The 19,757-nt window shown below is 37.6% G+C and overlaps 1 protein-coding gene across 2 annotated transcripts; it reads right to left on the bottom strand.

The window, feature by feature from the left end:
* Positions 1-1,177: 1,177 nt before the first annotated feature.
* On the bottom strand, positions 1,178-19,703 carry ZBTB49 (zinc finger and BTB domain containing 49). 2 transcript variants are annotated; one of them, XM_050338393.1, is made up of 8 exons: positions 18,225-19,588; positions 15,228-16,333; positions 9,928-9,974; positions 6,088-6,161; positions 5,292-5,374; positions 5,040-5,201; positions 2,566-3,238; positions 1,178-1,817 (listed from the first exon to the last, which is right to left on the bottom strand). In XM_050338393.1, the coding sequence occupies exons 1-7, from the start codon at positions 18,374-18,376 to the stop codon at positions 2,574-2,576; spliced, it is 2,289 nt and encodes a 762-aa protein (XP_050194350.1). In that variant the 5' UTR covers positions 18,377-19,588; the 3' UTR covers positions 1,178-1,817; positions 2,566-2,573. The 2 variants fall into 2 exon arrangements, with proteins under 2 accessions (XP_050194350.1, XP_050194349.1); XM_050338392.1 differs by lacking the exon at positions 1,178-1,817 and adding an exon at positions 19,626-19,703 and having other exon boundaries at positions 1,845-3,238; positions 18,225-18,398.
* Between the last annotated feature and the right edge of the window lie 54 nt (positions 19,704-19,757).

Raw genomic sequence — 19,757 nt, forward strand, 5'->3', positions numbered from 1 at the left:
TTCACTTAAAGACAGTCCTACACATTCCTTCAAACCAGTGTACAGACCTCCAGCACTCTGTTTGTCAGAAGAGCACCAAGGTTGCAGCGTGGCTTGTTTTAAACTTACACTATAGAGATTCCTCCAAAATACAACAAAGGAAGCAAAACCACTGCAGAACCCGAGGAAACTGAAAGTTAGGAGGTTCACAAATTGCAATTTGGCCTTTCTAAGCAACAGAATCCTGGTGGGAACAGAACCAAATTTCTATTTTCTCTTGGGATGAGTAAATTTAAAAATAGTTTCTGACATGAGGAAACCTACAGAGCCAGTGACTGACAGGTACCCACATTTTGCCTCAGGCACTAGTGCAAGGAAAGTAGAGTGAGAGTGAGGATGAACACACTTGGTCAGGGACAGAACCATAATACCTGGATTACTGATTAGCACATAGATAATTCCCACAGAGATCTGCAGTGTTCAAAGGCAAATAATGTAAAAGACAATGAATGAGGGGAAAGCTAAGGGTTCACATATATTAAGTGTTCCCTTCTTAATCCATATGGGACTGTGTTCATATAGCCTATGTGCAATTTTTCACACACACATGCTGCAAAAGCTTCTGTGCTTTGACTTCACTGGCTGGAAAAACAGAGATGTTTTTAAGCTTCCTAGTATATATGCTCTACAAGAAAACAAGGGTGAAAAAAAAATAACCCCAATTTGCTCTCCAGTGCACCTGAATTCTTTTTTTTTTTTTTTTAAGTGGTCTGTTAACGTAGTGAAAAAAAGTTTTTCATAACATTAAATGACAATTGAGAAAAATGTGTATGTTTTGAGACTTAAACAGTGTAATGTTCTGCCCCTTTTGTTTGAAGGCTGCCATGCTCTGGCCAGCAAGACTCTTTCCCATTTCAACTCAAGTTGAAAGCAGCAAGAAGGTACAGGGACCATGTTAAGAAAGTGAAGCCACAAATTTTAACACATGGTGTTAACACAAGAAACAGAACAGCTAGCTTTGAATTCATGAGGGGAAAAGAGTGGTGAGCACTTTAAAAATACGAAAAAATACAGTGTTTTCCAAGCACTGAACTTCCACAAAATGCCAGCAGTGGATTGTAAGTCACCTCCAGTCTACATTCATGTTCTAGCAAAAATAATTCTTGTTCCACCAAGAACCAGACAACCATAACAGAGCTGAATCTTTGTACTTTACAAGTGATAATGTATTTTCTAACACCAGGAATATATGATATTATATATTAATTACAGGACAGTTCCAGCTGTTAGTTTTATACACACATGATTCTTTTTCAGCAGAGGAACTGCAGTGTTATTAAAATAGTGGTGATAATAGATGTTGTTAGCTGCTGCTAAACACTCAAACCTACTTCTCAATCTACAAACATTGAGACTCCACATAGGAAATAAGAAGTACGTGCTTCAAACAGACCTTACAGCCTGTGAATGAACTTCAGAGAAAAGGAGCATGAGGATGTTTTCACTACAATCTGTAAGGAAAGTTTTAGCATAAGGCTTCACAAAGCACTGCTAAAACTTTTTGATGGGTTGGAAAGAGGCCAGTAAAACTCATGTGTCTATAGCAGGCAGTTTGAAATGCAGCACCACATCTATACCAGAAATGAATGCAACCATTCCAAGCACCAAAGCAGAAAAAGGACTCTCAGCAAAGCTTCTATCCTGTAACAGTCTATTAATTAGCCAATGTTTTATACTAATTTGCTGAAGAACAAGACAACCTACTGGTGTGTTGATGGTGTTTATTTTGTAGTGCAGCTCTTCTTGCAGTGGCATCTCCATTAGCATTGCAAAGACACCTGGAACAGATGACACTGTTACCGAAAATCTTTCACAAAAAGATGGAACACGTGGAGCAATTAAGATACAGGGTAAACCAATTTCCCTTTATTCACATGTCTTGATCTTGTCCGCCATTGTACAAATAATCTGCTGTGCAAAATAGTTTATAAAATACTAAAAAAAGCTTTTATTGTAAAAAAATAAAGTTTCTAGATATACAGTTACTTTGCACTATCACAAATATTATCCAGTATTTAACATTTAAATTTACTGTCACAATACTCAAATCCTGTAAACCAATGACTCTACTGGTAAGAAAGCCACTACTGAAACCCAGGTTCACTAGGGATTTGTTAAGTATTTTCCTCTTGTCATATCTACACCCTTACACAGCTCTGATGACCCATACTTGGAATTGTACCCATATAATGAAATTAGACACTGGCCATCCTTTCCTCCATTATCAGGTAAAAATTTCCAAGTTAAATGGCAAATTTAGTAAATGGCAAGTTTTAGTAAATCATGGCAACACATGAGCTACACAGTGCAGTCACAGAATAACAAAGGTCCCCAAAAATAGATTTGGACTTTGCTGCTAAGCAGTGTAAATAAAGGCAGCTTATACAGGATTCTGGGCATGCATATCTTGACTCCTATCAGCATCCAAGCTATCTGGCTTAAAAACCAGCTCTGATCCCCTTGTGCTGCAGTGCAATTGCAATCACTTGAACACGAAATGCCTCGAAGAAGTTTCGGTACAGTCACCTAAGCCCTCATTGTTCCAACTCGCTTTCGTTCTGCAAGGTCTTCATGGCCAAACCCCAGAGGGTCATGCTGGAGAAGAAGGGTCCTTCATTGTTCTTGTACGTGGCAGACGATGTCCGAGTGCCCAGCGGGTCATGGCAATGGCCGTCCAAGCTGACCATGGAGGAGCGAATCATGGGAATGCCATCCGACTGCAAGGGTTCTTCTGCGGAAGACACATCCACGTCTGCGTAAGCATATGGTGGTGGTGGCTGAGTCTGAGCTTTCGGGAGCTTGGCAGAATCCACACTGAGTTTCTGCTGGTTTGCCGAGTCGTGGTGCTGAGCCACTGACTGCAACTTACAGTAGGGATCTGCAGAACTGTCAAATTCGGTGGGATTCCCAGTTGGACGAACTGGAAATTTAACAGACACTGGTAACAATGTAACAGACATTTCCTGGCCAAAGGAGTCAGAACTCTGAGACTTGTCAAGGTCAGAAGTTTCAATCCCCGGAGTAAATTCATCCAGTGTGTTTGGCCCTTCCTCAGAGGCCTTGCAGTGCATTTTCTTGTGCCGCCGCAGAACAGCAGAGCGAGTGAAGCATTTGTTACAAGTCTCACAAGTGTAGGGTTTTTCTCCTGTATGAGTCCTCACGTGTCTACGCAGGTCGCCAGAGCCTGCAAAACATTTCCCTACAAGACAGAAGTGATAGATTAGGATTTTGTTCTTAACACAAGTGAATAAACATGTTTTAATTAGAGAAAATATCAAGCGACACGTCCCAGTCATGGTAATTTGTCTATCTAGAGCAGGTTCAAACAAGTTCAATCTATTTTTACAATTCCATTAACTTGTTTCTTCTTCTTCATCTGATTTTCTAACTTGTGTTTCCCAACAAGTGTGTTTAGCTTTTTTCTCCAGAGACAGGAGTATCCATTAGTGTTTGAAAGCTGTGAGTGCTCTCAGTTTGTATTGATCTTCATGGAGGAAAAAAAAACCAACCCTTAAATTATCAATTTAATTTGTCTGGAAAAACAATATGCTGATAAACTTCTAATTATATTCTTCCAGTGAGAGCTGCATGATAGAAAGAAATGGTTTGTTCATTACCACGGAAATACTCTCAAAAATGCTGACAAAGTTAGCTTTTGTGTTAACTGTAAACTAGCATAATGTAGCAGGTTTTTTTTATATTGTAGACAGAGGATGTATGAGAACTGTAATTTTTATTGCTGCAAATATTAGAATACAAAAAAAATTCAACTGTTTGCCTATCTTCAGAACCACAGACACAAACAAGCTCAATCACCATACCGCAAAGAAAAAAGTGTCTGAGGCTGAACTGTGGCAAAGTGCAGAAGAACAAACAGAACAAAAGAGCATTAATTTCCAGAATTGCTACATGATTCAGACACTTCACATGTGTAATGGTAAGATTACGGATTACTGGAGTAATACATCTGGATTTTTTGCATAATGTGAATGATTTCTTAATGATTGATCAGAACCTCTTTGCACAATTTTTGCCTTCTCAGTACAAGACAACTCAGCTAAAATGAAAAACAGTCAAAGGACCAGTACAAGGGAAGATGGAAACAAGCCTGTTTTAATGACAGCAACACAAATGGTTGTTTATACTTTCATATCCCACATGTCTCTATTTCCTCATGCTGATGCAAGACTTCCTGATAATACTGCCTTTTTCTTGTGCATCAAGGTATTGCAAATAAAACATACTGCAGTTGGACTTTAACAGATGAAACTACCTTTCTCCAAAGGTGATTCCTTAGAATATGAATGAAATTATATCAAAATAGCACTTAAGGAGAAAAACATGAGTAGTATGCAGGATGGTAAGTAACATAAGAGATCAGGATAGACTGCAGTTTCTGAGAACTATGTTATAGAAGGATGAATCATTAATCAAAGAGCCATTTGCAGACCACTGGGATGTATGGCTCATATTTTGAAAACAGGTGTTCTCTGGTACAAAATATCAATCAAGTTTTGATTTTATTCCAGAGGTTGAAGCAAAGGAACAAAAGGTTTTTATTATCAAACTCTATAGGTGAATGCAGTTAAAACCAAACAGTATTCAACTGAGGGAAAAGAAAAAAGAAAAAGGACCCCATTGATAGCCAAGTGATGTCAAACTTAACTTTCCATCAGAAAGGACTATTCTGAAATTAAATCTGTTTTTGAAGCAGCTAGTATCACTGCCTTTTTAGCAAACACGTACACATATGATGTAGACTCCTCTTATTTCCTTTACTTTTCAACTGAAATTCTTTTAAACTTATGACAGATAAGTCATAAGTTACACCAAATGAAAGACCACAGAGTATGCAAGCCAAAAGATTTTGTGAATAACTTTCACAACATGGTATTTCAATTTGAAACCATTTTGGTTAATTCTTATTCTGTTGACACAGGAACTTTTACTTATCATTTAAAAAGCAAAGACACAACCAAGCTATGCAGAGTAATTCTTACCACATGCTGAACAGCTGTACGGTCTCTCTCCAGTGTGCCTAATTCTGTGCTTTACCAACTTTCGTTGCATATTAAATGACTTCCCACATTCATCACAGGTGAATACTTTATCTGCTGTATGGGTCTTTTTGTGCTCCTTCAAATTACTGAAGTTACTGAATCCTAGAAAAATATGACAGGTTCTGAGATTAAAATGACTCCTCACATTTCAGTCAAAAAACCCCAGAGGCAGAAACTTTGGTTCTCACATACCTCTGCCACAGATATCACACAGATGAGGCTTTTCTCCAGAATGAATTATAATATGACGCTGAACATCACCAGAAGCAGCAAATCTGCAACACAATACAGAAACCCAATTAGTGTCTCCATAAGACCTCTTATTTTCCTAAACTAAGTATCATGCAGAAATTGAGCATAATGAATGCCTGATGTTCTGAACAAAGATTAAGATCTAAACCACAGATAAATGGATGCATTTAAGAAAAACGTTTTGAAACTGGCAACATCCAATTAAATTTACGCTAGAAAAAAGCCCCCCAAAAAACCTTTACTCATTCATTCTGCATTTTATGCTACACCTGCATTAGTGTATTTTCTGTCACTTGGTAGCTAGCAGAAGGCAGAATTATTTAATGCTTTGCTTAAATTTGTCAAGTTTCCCATACTTCAGAATTCCCTAAAATGTAAAAAAAAACAAAAACCAAAACATTATCACCAAATATTTAAAAAAATATGAGGAAAAGATACAAACCTGCATGATTTATTATGACTCACACTGTTCAAAATACACAACAGTATATTCTTAACTACATACCAATATACAAACTACAGTGATACAATTACCTTATTATGTACTTCCAACAAGACAACTGCAGACATTTATGTATTTTAATCCCACCAGTACACATTTAAACCCAGTGTCTTTTGAACAAAATTGAGCAGCATGCTGCCTTAGGTCTTGGCCTGTAGTTTATCATGAAGATCAGTAGAAAACATGACTGAATTTTATCATGTTAGTTTTACTAAGGTGAACAGTTCTACTCACCTTTTCCCACAGATTTCACAAATGTACGGCTTCTCACCAGAATGCCGACGTAGATGTGTCTGGAGATTACCTGCCTGAAGGGACAGTAATTTAAGCATTTAAATTCAGCTACCCTGTTGTTGTACACAGATAAAAAACAATTATGGGAACTATGAGACTAGCTTTTTATTTGTACTTCTAAGGCAATGAAGACTACAAAGTATATATGAACTCGAGCATTCTTATCTAGTAAAGACAGATTACCATGTAATTCAAGATCAAATTGTTTATGTATGCAACTATATGTCAACAAGAAGAGAAACAGCGAAAAAAATAACCCTGGGATCAAATGCGAAGGGAAAAGAAACACCTATAGTTTAAAACAGATCCAATCATAAATGAAAATTACACCATCTAGAATGTAATGGAAAAGAAAACTTACTAGTAATATGGTTCATGTCTCATTTTCCCTGCCCTACAAATAAAATATTGTTACATGAGGATGTCTGAATTCACCTACCAGAAGGTTAAAAAGAAAAGAATAGGATGGACACTTTTCAATCCATAAAATACTAGAGCCAAGTGCTCCAAACCTATACATATTTACTCATATCAAAAGAAAACAGAAAAGCAAGTACAGAAATAAATGAATGGGATTACTAGTAACTAATTTATTACATATCTTTCCTCTCTCAATCCTATGAAAAGAATGCTAGTCTAGCAGGCAAAGCAGATGATGACCAGATAAAACCTTCTTACTGTGTCCAACTATTTTTAAAATGTTTTTAAAGCCACTGGTGCTTCTGAATGGCTAATCCACTGAGAGTCCAGTTCTCAAAACACAAGATATAGCTAGTCCAGATAGAAGAGCTGCAGGTGTTCCTAAACTGTGCATACTTCCACAGTCATTTTTTAACCCTTCCATTCTCTGTGGCTGATTGCTGCCTGGTTTTATTTAAGTACACTAAAGAAACATTAAGTCCTTTCCATTGGGAAAGAAAATTTGGGATGCAAAAGATTATCATGTCTTCCTCAGTCACAGTAAGACAACAAAAATAAGACCCACAGCAATGTCTTCTGACTCCTTTCGATAATAAAGGACCAGTGATGATCCATCACTGTAATCAGAGTTTACAATATACCAGAACTCAAGCACTGCAGACACACACAAACACAGACAGAGGACAGTATCAAATGTATCAGTGTTTGAACGCTGAGAGAGCTCTCTTTAACCCCTGTAATTTTTTTCAGACAGCAGCATGACTGAACCACTGTTTTCTCAGGCCAAACCTAATAATCCTAAAATCCATTCAAAGAGAGGCATTAAGCACCTCTGTCTGAGGAAGGAGATGAACCATGGAATAATTTTTGCTTTGCAAAAGCAAGGGATTTTATTCAGTGGTGCGTTTGAGAGAAAATATATAAAAGACAGAGCCTTTACTTCTATCCATGTCACAAAACAAACCCTATCATGGGCACTTAAAAGTTATTCTGGATAAAGACAGAGAGTGAATTTGAAGTGCAATAACCATTCTAAACCAGTTCTCATACAAGCATTTTAATCAAGAATAAAAACATTCTACAGAGAGCAGCAAGTAGATCCATTTATTTATTACAATCCTATGTAATTTCCTCCTAATGAGGACAAAGCTTGTTATTAACTGTGCTAAAACAAAGAAACCCCATCAATAGCTTGTATTCTTCTTAAGCTTTAAAGCTGGCATACGACCTTGCTTAAAGCAGCACATGCCATTCCAATGAAAATGCCTAAGAGGACTTTTGTTAGCATTTCAGAGAAAGAAAAAAAATGCTCAAAAGAATCCTCTTACTGGTTGCACAGCACTCCTCACAAATTTGGAGACTAAAGAGATATGCTGGACTTAGGTCCACTTGTAACTGGCTTGCTTTCACATTGAACGAGCGTAGGGACACCCAAAAGAAGCTCTGCAGAAGGAGGTAAAACACGATACCCGGGATCACCAGCCAGAAAAGGTTCACATCACAAACGGCTGTGTGCTGTAGTAAGAGACAATGCAAGCTTGGAAGTACAGAAGGCACCTTTTTCTCAAAAAATCAAACACATTTATTGCTATTTGTTCCCAACTATGTGTTCCCATGGCAATTCCCCTTCATCCTTCACTTTCTGCTCCACATTCCAACACACAGAACATCCTTTACGTTCAGCAGGAGCAGAAATACCACCAGGCACGACTGCACTGTCTCAAAAGCACAGAACACGAAGGCTTAAATAAAAGTGTTTCTACTTCTGTGTCTGCAGATGGAGAAGATCAAGATCAGACACGGTCTTTTAAGCAAAAAGTAGATAGGAATTATCCTTGCAGCTTTCTGGTGGGTGGAATCTTAGTCATTTGCAGGATTCAAAAGCAAATACCTTAGGAGTACACAAGATCCCTTTATGACCAGCTGCAGCACCCAAGCTGAACACTATGGCTCCTGTGCTGGACATGTGGGAATTGTCCATCCATATGTATCTATCTATAGCTTCAGGCAAGTGAGGTAATAAGGAAAAAAGGGGAGATGATTGAGAGTGTTTAATTAAAAGGCAGAAACTTCCAGTTTTGTTGGGGGTTGTTTTTTTTAGTTAAAGATGTTGCAAGACGAGTCTGCCATGCCTGTCATACACTCTCTGAGAAGCTTTTTTATTCCCTCTCCCCCAGAGTAGTGGTACAGAGTACCACTATTTGCCAAAGGTACTTTTAACAGAATTTGGAAATATTCATGTTTTGCTTTTAATAGCTAGAAGTTCAGCCATCAAAATGAATAACAATGCACTTCTTTGTCTAATAAGCAGATCTAGTTTTTCTTAAAATGGCTCAATAAGCATGATGAAACAGTACTGTTCAGTGTATTATATTCACAGTCTTATATTCATATTAAGCAACAAGTGGAGGACACAACTGCATCAGATTCATGGGTAAACAAGTCCCACTGGCAGACTATGAAACTGAAACAAGAGAAGCGCAAACAGTGGTGGGTGGGTAGACAAAGAACACATAACTCTAATTCTTAAATCAGGATCCATGAGAAATACCAAAGTTATTAAACAATAATTATTACTTAATTTTATTATAAAAATATGTATCTGTTTATTGTCTCCAGTACTTAGATGTGCACATTCCAAACAAGAAAACGGAAAAGAAATAGACATTTTGGAAATGTGAGACAACTAGGCACCAAAGTTCCAGGAATACAAATTAACTGCTGTACCCAGAACAGGAAGCAAGCATAGGAGGGCAAATTAAGACAGCTAAAGCTTAGGCCCAGTGTGTAAGTACAGAATTTCACAGGAGGGTTTTTTTTAAATCATAGCTGAGTTCTGTCACTTCAGACAGACTGTGATGTTCTCACTGAAGGACACTAAGCCCAATTACATGGATACAAACTTTTTTATCTGATTCAAATCTGCTTAATAATTTATGTCATTTAGGAAGATAAAACTGCACAGTGAATACAACATCACATAAAATTCTAATCTGTACTTTTTTCAGACACTGTAAAAATGCTATTCAAACATATCCCTAAGCATAAGTCAAAAGTACAGTTTGGAAATGAATGTTCTCTGTATTTCAAATATAGTGTAGCTCTGGATAGTTAAACATTCATTTGAAGGTAAAATACATAACATATCTACTGAGAGCAGACAGAATCAAAGGTACAAGATGCATCAAAGAAATCTAAACCACTTTACATATTACTTTCAAATAAGACAATAATTTATCCCTAAAGTGAAGTGTCTTTGAACAAAAAAAATCTATTCTATAGACTTAAGCCCAAGTTTTTTAGAATCAACACATAGATGCATTTCAAGTCTAAGTACCATAATATATAAAATATTCCCACCTGTGAGAAGTGTTTCCCACAAATGTTACATTCAAAAGGTTTCTCACCTAAAAGAAGAAACAGAACATAGAACTTCTAATAGTTGCAATGGAATAAAAAATGTTTTAAATTGGTACACTTCCTTTTAAAACATGTAACTTAAGAGTAAAAACATCCCCAAAAGGACACTTACCCATATATTTAGGGGAAATTCAAGAGGAAAGTACAGCATTTACTATTAAGCTTGTAAGGCAGACTTGCTCAGAAGCAGAATTTATCATTCAAAACAAGTAGGTAGAAGAGTTTTGATATGAATGGGTATGGGCTTTAAATTTTTTTAAATACTTTTTTTACATTTAGAAATCTGTATCATATGACCAGGAAGAACAGAATAGATGACAAGGTCCTACAACAACAACAATGACGATGGGAAGTGCACCTGTTTTTTCACTTGTACAGAGACATATCCTTAAAAAGGAGGAGGAATGCAGAGAAGCCAATTTGACAAGGTTCTGTTTTCCAGTTTCAGTGTGTACCGTACACATGCTCAGCATGTAGCCATTCACTGTCTTATATTTGCCTTCAAATTCTCACCCTATATACCTGAAAATTGACCCAAGTATTTTTCTCCAAAATTCTGAATTTATATGTATAAAGCTGGTATTCTTGATTCTCCAAAAACATGTGAACAGCTTTAGTAAAAAACAAGTGCAGCCCATTTTAGCTTTTCAAAATAACTTGAATCTCAGTCTAGAATGTGACTGCACAATACTTCAATTCTCTAGCTGTCAATATAAGACAAGTATGTTTTTGTAATTATTTTTTCTCCTCCACAGTATTTCATAAAGTTGAGTTTTTTCTCTGCTTAGTTCCTAGTTTCTACGCTGTTGATAAAATCCTCTGTGCAACTTCTAGAATTTTAAAAACAATAATAATGCTCAAATATCACTGAATTCAATGACAGTCAGACTCTAATCATCTTTGATGAGTCTGTACGTTTAAAGGACATATATAATCTGGTCCACTGGTACAGGGCAACAAAACTAGTCTAAGTCCATGTGATTTTGAAAGTAGATTTTTCCAAAGTGACAAAAAAGATCTTAAAATGCGTTTCACCCTGGTGCTGATTCAAAAATGTGTCTATAGATTTTTATTTACTTTTTTAATTCTAGTTTTCCAGACTTCACAGAACACCTCTTGGCTTCTCTTCCACGAAGTATTCTCTATATCAGTATTTTTCCTCCATCCTTGGAAATGTTACAAGCAACATCTACCATAACCAGGTGTTGAGGTTCCATTTTCCTTTCCTGCTGCCAAATCAGATGAAGTTCTTTCCATATATTTTAGGATCAAGGACTAAATGCAATTCTCTTTAGATTTTAAAATACAGAGTAAACATACAGTTATGTTGCTCCACGGATAGCAACCCTGTAGGTAATCTGACAACTTGAGGCTTTATCTACTTAATGAAGAATGGAAATCTTCTGGCAGTTTTAAAAAAGCTTTTATTCAATTAAAGATAAAAATTATGAAACCAGTAACTCAACTATAAAAGAGCACTGAGGCTTAATTTCATTATGGCTCTAAACACGCAAATTTCTGGTACTGACAACACAAATCTAAATGAAACCAACAGGGAGCCAGATCTGTAGCAACTGGGAAGGATTCTGAAAATTGTCAAAGCATCAAGATAATTTGAAATGGAGGATAAAAAAGACTAGTAGCAATTTCTGGCAAAATTACCTACACACACACAAAAGTGTTACTGTAGACCTAAACACTAGTATCTGAACAGGAATCCACTCTGAAATGGCTAGAGGGGGAGGGAGGGAATTGGAGGCTCAAATTTCTCAAAACTACTGTTGTAGGCTACATGCAACCTCATTATAGTTGTACTGATGTACAAAGAGTTGGGAGTTACCCTCCCCCAAGATAAAAATAAAACTAAAGTTTTGTTTGAAAAGAAACATCAAATTAGTTTTTGGAGAACCATTTTGCCCTTGCATAAAGTTCCAAACCACTGGGCTCATCAAGTACCCTGTTGCTCAATTAGGCTCACTGTCCCTCGGGGTGTATTAGTGAGAGCACAGCTGGGAAACTGGAGATCATCCTTCTCCGCCTATCACTGGTGAGACTGTGTCTGGAGCCTTAACAAAAGAAGGCAAACAGGAAATCTTACTGTCCTACATGGAACATCTGTCTTCCCCTGCATGGGAAGACACATGCAACCAGGTTGTTCTTGGTACACAGTTTTAGGACAAGAAGTGACAGACACAAGTTTGATCATGAGAAATTCCAATCAGATATAAGAAAATAATCTTTTCCCCACAAGTGTGGTCAGACACTGGAAGTGATTGCCTGGAGGGATGGTGGAATCTCTGTCCTTAGAGATCCTTAGAGATGTCCAAAATTTGACTACACAAGGCCATGAGCAAAATAACCCAATCTAATTTGATATGCCTTGAGGATGGGACTAGATGACCTCCAGAGATGCAACCTAATCTAAAGTATTCTATTATTCTACAGCTGTCAATTAATTCCAAACCAAAAAACTCTGTCTGAGGACACTAATCTTCCCAAAGACCAGGGCTGGATCAACAGTAATAGAGAAAATTTGGGGAAAAGCAGTTAACTGAACTACAAGTAAGACAATGCTTCAACAAACATCCATAAACACTCTGTAGGAAGAGAAGACGACAAAGTACACAACAGCAGGATCAAAGGAGTGGTATATCAGCTCCAGAGGAGAAAGGCATGAAATGCAGAAGTGGTATTCCTGAAGAGATCACAAGAGTGAGGAGCAAGACCCACTAAGACATAGAATGCTGGCAAGTTTCTCAAGCAAAGCTCAGAATGAAAAGGTTGAGGATCAACAATACATTATGACAGTGCTACTCTGCTCCTGCCATATTCCATCCTGCCAAGGGTTCTTTCCATGGGGCTGGATTTGTTTTGGGTAGTTTTTTGAGATGTTCCCTGAAAATATTTTTTAGAAAATCCAACAAAAACACTGGATGTTCTTAGGCAGGTATGGACTGTATAAGAGAAATACCCTTGCTTCCTTTTTTTCAGACAGGTAAATATAATAAAAAATATAATACAGCCAAATTATAACATTCAGTCAAGTTAAAATCAGTCAGTCAATATAGTAAGCTCTCTTTAGAGATTCCTTTAAGTATCCACTAGCAGTACAATTAAAACAGCCAGATGTCCCAGTACAACAAGCCGTGTTGAACACAGTATGGCTGCCTTCACATGGGAAACTCATCAATGCAATCATGGAAACCTGTAAATTCTTTGGTAGTTCCTACTGTTCAGGGACAGAGAATTTCACATGCACTTTTTCTTGACAACAAGACCACTTGTGTTTAAAGAACTGTCATTTGTGGGTTAGAAACAGGTTTTCCTGTGTGAAAGATCCATTTCAGGAACTTACCTCTTCAGCAAAGCCAGACTGGAAGGACTTTCAGTAAGCACTGTGATAGTTAAATGCTTGCTAACTCTTTTGCTTAGTTTTAGAAAACAAATGTTTTTAAACAAAACTGATAAGCTAGCAATCTGCTGTGCTTTCTGAAGTGGCAAGTGAATAGGAATGGCTTTTAGCATAAATTTACACTATGTAACTGCTAGTGTATCTGAAGTCAACACTACAGATGTGCCCTGTATGCCTATATTAACATCCTACTCACTATCCACTGCAGTTTTCCAACACTCTTTTTGCACTAGTTGGATATTTAAAAACAAATTAACATGACCCAAAAATTACAGGGAAACAACCAGGCATTTCTAGTCATATTCTTGCCCCAGTTTTTCCATCCTTTTATGTGCTAATTATTTGTTAAACTTATGCTCTTGAACTTTTGTCAGCTTAGCACATCTGTAGAAAAATGCGGATGCCACACTAAGTAGCATTCAGCTTGGAATTTTTGAAAACTACTGGAAGAAGACAGTGTATGATAAGCAGCATGGAATTCCTGAATCTTGGGGTGTCTCTCATAGATACTCTAGCACAAACTCAGACGTTACTTTAGCCTCTCCTTCAGTGGGACTTTTCTAGATGCTCTACCTGAACACCTATTTTCCTGAAATTTTTAGGACATTGAAATATATCTGATGATGTCAGCTCAAATTGGATAAGATTCAAAAAAACACAAGGTAAAGAGAGTATCTAGGAAAGAGACATGCAACTCTTTCACAGGAGACCAAATGAAAAAGTGTAAGAAACATGAACATACAGAAGCAGTCAAAGGTAACAACCAAAAACTTTAAGAAGCTAATACAAAATGTTTGTATTTTCAGGTTCTAGAAAGATTTTTCTACTCACAATGTGGAAAAATAAACTTTCAACATTAAGGACAAATTAACAAAATAAATTAATGTCTGCTAAGAGGGTTTCATATTTAGTGTCAAAGTACCAATACATGTATGCTCATTTCCAAAGTGATGTTTATTTGACAAGATTGAGAGAGATATGTTTGTATATTTAATACAGGGAAAAAGAAATATTCAGCAGCTTAATCAGGAATAATGCTATCTCTGACTCTGAATCAATAGTATTACCTGACTAGATAAGGTAATTCTTAAACTCCTTAAAAAAAAGTGTATCTAATAATGGAAAATGCTGGTTAAATTGAACAGACAAATTATTTAATTCTAAGGCAGACCAAGTCTTGTTCTTCACTAGAAGAATAAAAAGATTCTTAGAAATAAATCTATGTTAGGTTTAAAAATAATACTTGTGTGTTTTCAAAACAAAGTAAATTATTTCACAATTCCCATTCATTCTGCAGCCTACTCGTCTGCAAGAGCCTTACTCTCTAGGTAAACAAAATGAAAGTTGTTATAAAAATTATTTCTACAGTTAAAATAATTTATCAAATGCCAATTACTTGTATCTCACAATGAATACATGACCAGAGAGAACTGAGATGTTCTAGAACACTTGTAGTATCACCTATTCCTTTACACTTTTTATTGCTATCTGGCTGAAACTTCTGGGCCAACTGACAAACTGACTAGAAATGATTCATCTAAATGCAAGACAAAAATAAAGTTTCCATTGAGATTTCATTTTCATTGAATTCAAACAATGTTCTTTTAAAAAGCATCCAAACAAATACATTTCTACAACTCTCAGCTAAATTCAGTATCAAAGTCTTTATTTCTGTATGATTATTCACTTTAAAAAAAATCCCAAAACTACAAAACTATCACCTTTTGAAAGTAGACCCTTAACCAGCATCTATGAATCAAGAGACACTGCAAGATAGTCTCTTTAACTGAAATATTTGGTCTGCAGACCATGTAACTGATAACTATACCTGTATGAGACCTTTTATGAAGCTCCAAATTGCTTGGATGTTTGAAAGCCTTCCCACATAATTCACAAGTGTATTGTCTCTGTGACTGAAGAGTCTGTGATTGTCCTTCTTGTTCCAAAGAACCTTGAGATCTTTCCATTTCAACAGTTTGTTCAAAATTCTCAGAATTCACTAAATCTTCATCTTCTTTTTCATCAGTAACTCTAACATTTGTCATGTCTGTGGTACTTTCATTTACAGGTTCAATTACTTCTGGTACCCTACTGTCATTCCTTTTAGGCTCAGGTGGCTGCTCTGCAGATTTCTGAGATCTTAGAAAATTTAACTTTTTGAGGTGAATTGCCTTTTTCAGCCGCATCTCTTTGGTTGGCTGCATAAGTGTGCTTTCTGCATCTTGGTCTGGAGCAGCTTCATTCACAGGCTGAACCAGAAAGTTTGATGGTAAATGATCAGAGGTTTCCAGAATACACTCAGAGTGACTGACAGTGCAAGAATTATTCTCCACTGCGTTTATTTCTGTGGATGTGTTGTAAGAAAAGGATGGTTCTGCTCCTCTCTCATGATCAGAGCAAGCATTTTGTTTGTAGAACTGTTTACTGTAAAAGTTGCGTAGTTTGTAATAGTAATTTGATTGTTTAAATGGAAGCTCTGTGCAGCTGCCATCTAAGGAGTCTTGTGGCTGTTTCTGTGCATCACCCGGGGGTGTGTGAAGATTTACAGACTGCGATGCATGAGAATGGTGGTCAGCCAAGACTTTACTGGCCTGTGTGTCAGATGAGCACTCATGCAACAGGTTTGTCCCATAACTGTCACTGGCACAGCTCCCATCTGTAGCCAAAGTATTCTGCAGCGAAAATACAGCATTACAAGGCATGCTGGCTGCTTGCTCTACAGCTGTAGAAGATTTTAAAAAGGTGTGGCAAATGTTCAGCACATTTTGCACTTGGAGACACTGTGCGATGTCCAGCATAGCTTGTACATTGTCCTGACTAAGATCCAGGTGAGAGGTGTACATGAAGTCCAAGATCTGGCCTATGCCACCTACATTTTTAATGTCCAAGTGAAACACATCGTTCTTCTGGCCTGAAGAATTCTGGAAAAGGGTCCTGATAAAATAAGGTAAATTCTCAAATACAAACAGAAATAACCCAAAGACACTTTAATAAGAAAAATACACATATACCTCAAACAGACTGTCTGCTATGAAACAATTTATACTCTAAGGCCTTACCCAGAGTGCTGTATTTTTGCAGTCTCAAAATGTCTCAAAACCTCTCAATTTCTTGTCATATATTAGTCCTACATTAGTGCACTTAAGTATAAATCAAAACAAATGATCCTTTATGTAATTTCAATTTTGTATTTTTTAATGTTTTGAAATGACACCCTATCCTTGTGGTTTCCTATCCACTGTTCTTCACACATTAAGTGCAGTGGAGTATTTATGGACAATTTTCAAAAATTGCTTTACTTTTTTAGTAAAAGGGAGAAGATTGACCTCAAAGTCAGCTAAACACTTCTGGCAACAGCTTGTCCATCAAACTCTATCAGTAAATCTTATTTTCTTAGTATTAGTTATTTCTCCACAAATATACAGGAGGATAGTGACATTAAGCAAGAAGATGACATCAATCTATTATCTCATATTCAAAGAAGTACTTTTTTTACTGGCACTAGATAAGAACCAAGTAGAGGAATAATGAAAAGCACAGGTATGTAAGCCTAAGCCAGCAGTGCAACCCATATCCACTGAATTGTCACTGAATTATTAAAGTGAATGAATTCACAAAACTTACTATTTGATGTAAAGTATTTTCACATTCAGAGCTGTAGTTCTTCACATTCCCAACTAGTCCTAGATTAGGTGGATTCATACTCTGTCTCAATCAAGAATTTCACACCCTCCCATTAAAAACCCCAGTCTCTAACCTGATACTCTCACAGTAAACAATGACATATAAACAAATGGGGTGAGGTCACTCCTACAGTAGGAAATGCCCCAAACTTGATGGTTCCTCTTTGTGGCCAAACTCTCAAATTAGGCTTTGTTTAAAGGTAGGCATAATATCAATGAGCTCTAAATCTTAAGGAAATGAGACCCTATGCCTAAATTTTAGAAATGCGGAGGCTACTCTTAAGCCAGTGCCCATATCAAAATTCTTTCAGAAATCGAGACCATCTTATCTAAATTAAAATCAGAATTTTAACGAACTGATCTGGGTTGAGAGTCTAAATTAATTAGCCACTTCTATCCTATTGAATTTTAATAGGAGTTGAGTGCTTAGTTCTTTTCAATTACTTTAAAAAAATCAGTCTTTGAGCATAATTGCACTTCGCTGGCAGGATTACACCACTCGAAGAGAAAAATGAACCTCTTATCTTTTTTTCCCAGGTTGTAACATAAAAATAGTTTGGTTTTTTTTACTTTAGAGATATTTCAAAAAACAAGGTCTAAAACCTGCCAGAACTAACAGCTTATTCATAACTAATGTAAAACACTAAGTTAGGAGATCCAGCATCCTCCAAAATTTGGAGGATCAATTGAGGGCAGTACCAGTGATATGGCATAATGGGTCACCTGTATACTTTAAAACACAGCTGTTATCTCTGAGAATCTGTTCTAAACAGAGATTCAATAATAACATATATAGTAAAATTTTATTTTGAATATACATTATTCAGAAGCAGATAATGTTTCATCAATTATATCCCTTATCTGGCTCTGTTCATGTACTCTACTATGTCCCTTCTAAGCAGTTATCTTTCCTAACTGAAAAACTGAATGCAGGTCTATGCCTGAATCCATTATATGAGACACTACAAGCAAGTAAGGATCAGGAAAATGCCAACAATCCAACAACATAGTATGACACACAGTTCCTTTTCTCATTACATTCCCAACAGTTACTTTACTCTGCAACTACCAGAAAAAAAATACCCTTCTCAACCAACAGCACTTAATTAACATTTTAAAAAGAAGAATTTTCTATCACATACCTGAAATACTGACTGAAAGCAGCTAATACATTTTTGTGTGCTTTGAAGCATACACCTTTTACCACCAGCATGCAGTCACAGAGAAGCCCCTGAATGCGCTGTTCATGTAGCTGCTGGAGAAGATGACAACTATGGCTAGCAACAGTGTCCATGCTAGAAAATCACTTAAATTACCTACAATGAAATAAAATGCTAAGATGAATTTTAAATATTAAATTGCAAAATTAATTTAAAATATTAGGAACATTTTCACAATGTTTTAGCTTCCAAAGGAAAGAGACTACAGTTTACACCTGCAATGTGAGCTCTAATGACATTTTTCTGATTAAAGATGAGTCACAGTACTGCTCACCAGTAGATGCACAGCAACATACACAGGAAATACTGATTTTAATGAAGCTTTGCTTACAACAAAGAGTTTCTGCAAAAATCTAATGGTGCTGCCAATAAATTGAACTCCATAACCACAAAAAATCCCACCCCGATTTAGACAACTTTGACGAGAACTAGATTCTAAGGCAAAACCACACCATTCCTGCAAAATCAGTATCATCTGTAAAGGTAAACCTCAATTTCCTCACCCTCTAAACTGAAAGGGGAGAACATAATACTATTATTATTGAAGACATATTTGTTGCCGTCCTAGTTAAGTATATTTCCCATGTGGATCTGATTAGAGACAGTAATTTTTTAATACAATATAATGCTTAAATGAAAAAAATCCTTCTTTAAAACAGGATGAAAATACAGGTCATGTAAATGAAAACTCCAACTATTAGGACAATTAGAACTTCTAACTAATGAAGCAGAAAGACCACCTTGGGTTAAATACGACTAGAAAGTGGTTGCCCCCTTCTCAATTCCCATAAGCACCAAAGGTTCCCCTTTTTAGTTCATCCTGTAACTCTGTGATTCATTGCCTCCTGCTGTATTACACTTGGGCTATCAATGCTTATAATGTCTTCTACCAGGCTTTAAAATAAAGAAACCCTATCTTTTCGGCAAGCAGTTGCTTTCTCTGTGTACGTCTCCCACCACGGGGGTTGTCAATACTTTGACAACCAGCGAACTGCCCCTCAGCCATCAGGTGCCTGTCTCCCAGCGGGAAAGGCGGGCAGAGAGAGCCGCTCCCGAACACGGAGCGGCTCCCATGTGTACGTATGATTAAGCCTGGCCCAGCTGGGCCCAGGCTCGAGGTGTCGCACGGAGAAAGGCGCAGAGGGTGCAGAGGAGAGGGCCCCGCGGGGAGGGCTGGCTCTGGCCGGTGTCGGAGCAGCCGCTGCCGCAGGGCCGGGGCTGCGGGCGGGCCGAGGGCCCGGGAAGGGGGGACGCGGCGCCGCCCGGCTGAGGCGGGAGAGCGGCCGAGGGGTGGGAGCCGGCCCGACCCTGCCCAGCGCTTACCGGCTGCGGCCACCTCCCAGCTCCATCCCCGCCACCGGCGCTTCCGCCGCCGCTCCTTCCCCTCCTTCCCCTCCCTCCTTCCCTTCCCTTGCCGTGCCCTTCCCGTTCCGCCGCGCGCGGCGGGGCGGGGCG

Source organism: Myiozetetes cayanensis, unplaced genomic scaffold (genome assembly GCF_022539395.1).
Source record: "Myiozetetes cayanensis isolate MyiCay16 unplaced genomic scaffold, myiCay2020 scf7, whole genome shotgun sequence".
NCBI classification, from domain to species: Eukaryota; Metazoa; Chordata; class Aves; order Passeriformes; family Tyrannidae; genus Myiozetetes; species Myiozetetes cayanensis.

Excerpts from the sequence above, each read along its gene's own strand:
- ZBTB49 (XM_050338393.1), bottom strand. The coding sequence starts at position 18,376 with ATGGACACTGTTGCTAGCCATAGTTGTCATCTTCTCCAGCAGCTACAT. Across the intron at positions 5,375-6,087 it reads TGTGAAATCTGTGGGAAAAG|ATTTGCTGCTTCTGGTGATG; the intron begins GTGAGTAGAACT and ends ATTGTGTTGCAG. Across the intron at positions 5,202-5,291 it reads GTGTGATATCTGTGGCAGAG|GATTCAGTAACTTCAGTAAT; the intron begins GTATGTGAGAAC and ends ATATTTTTCTAG.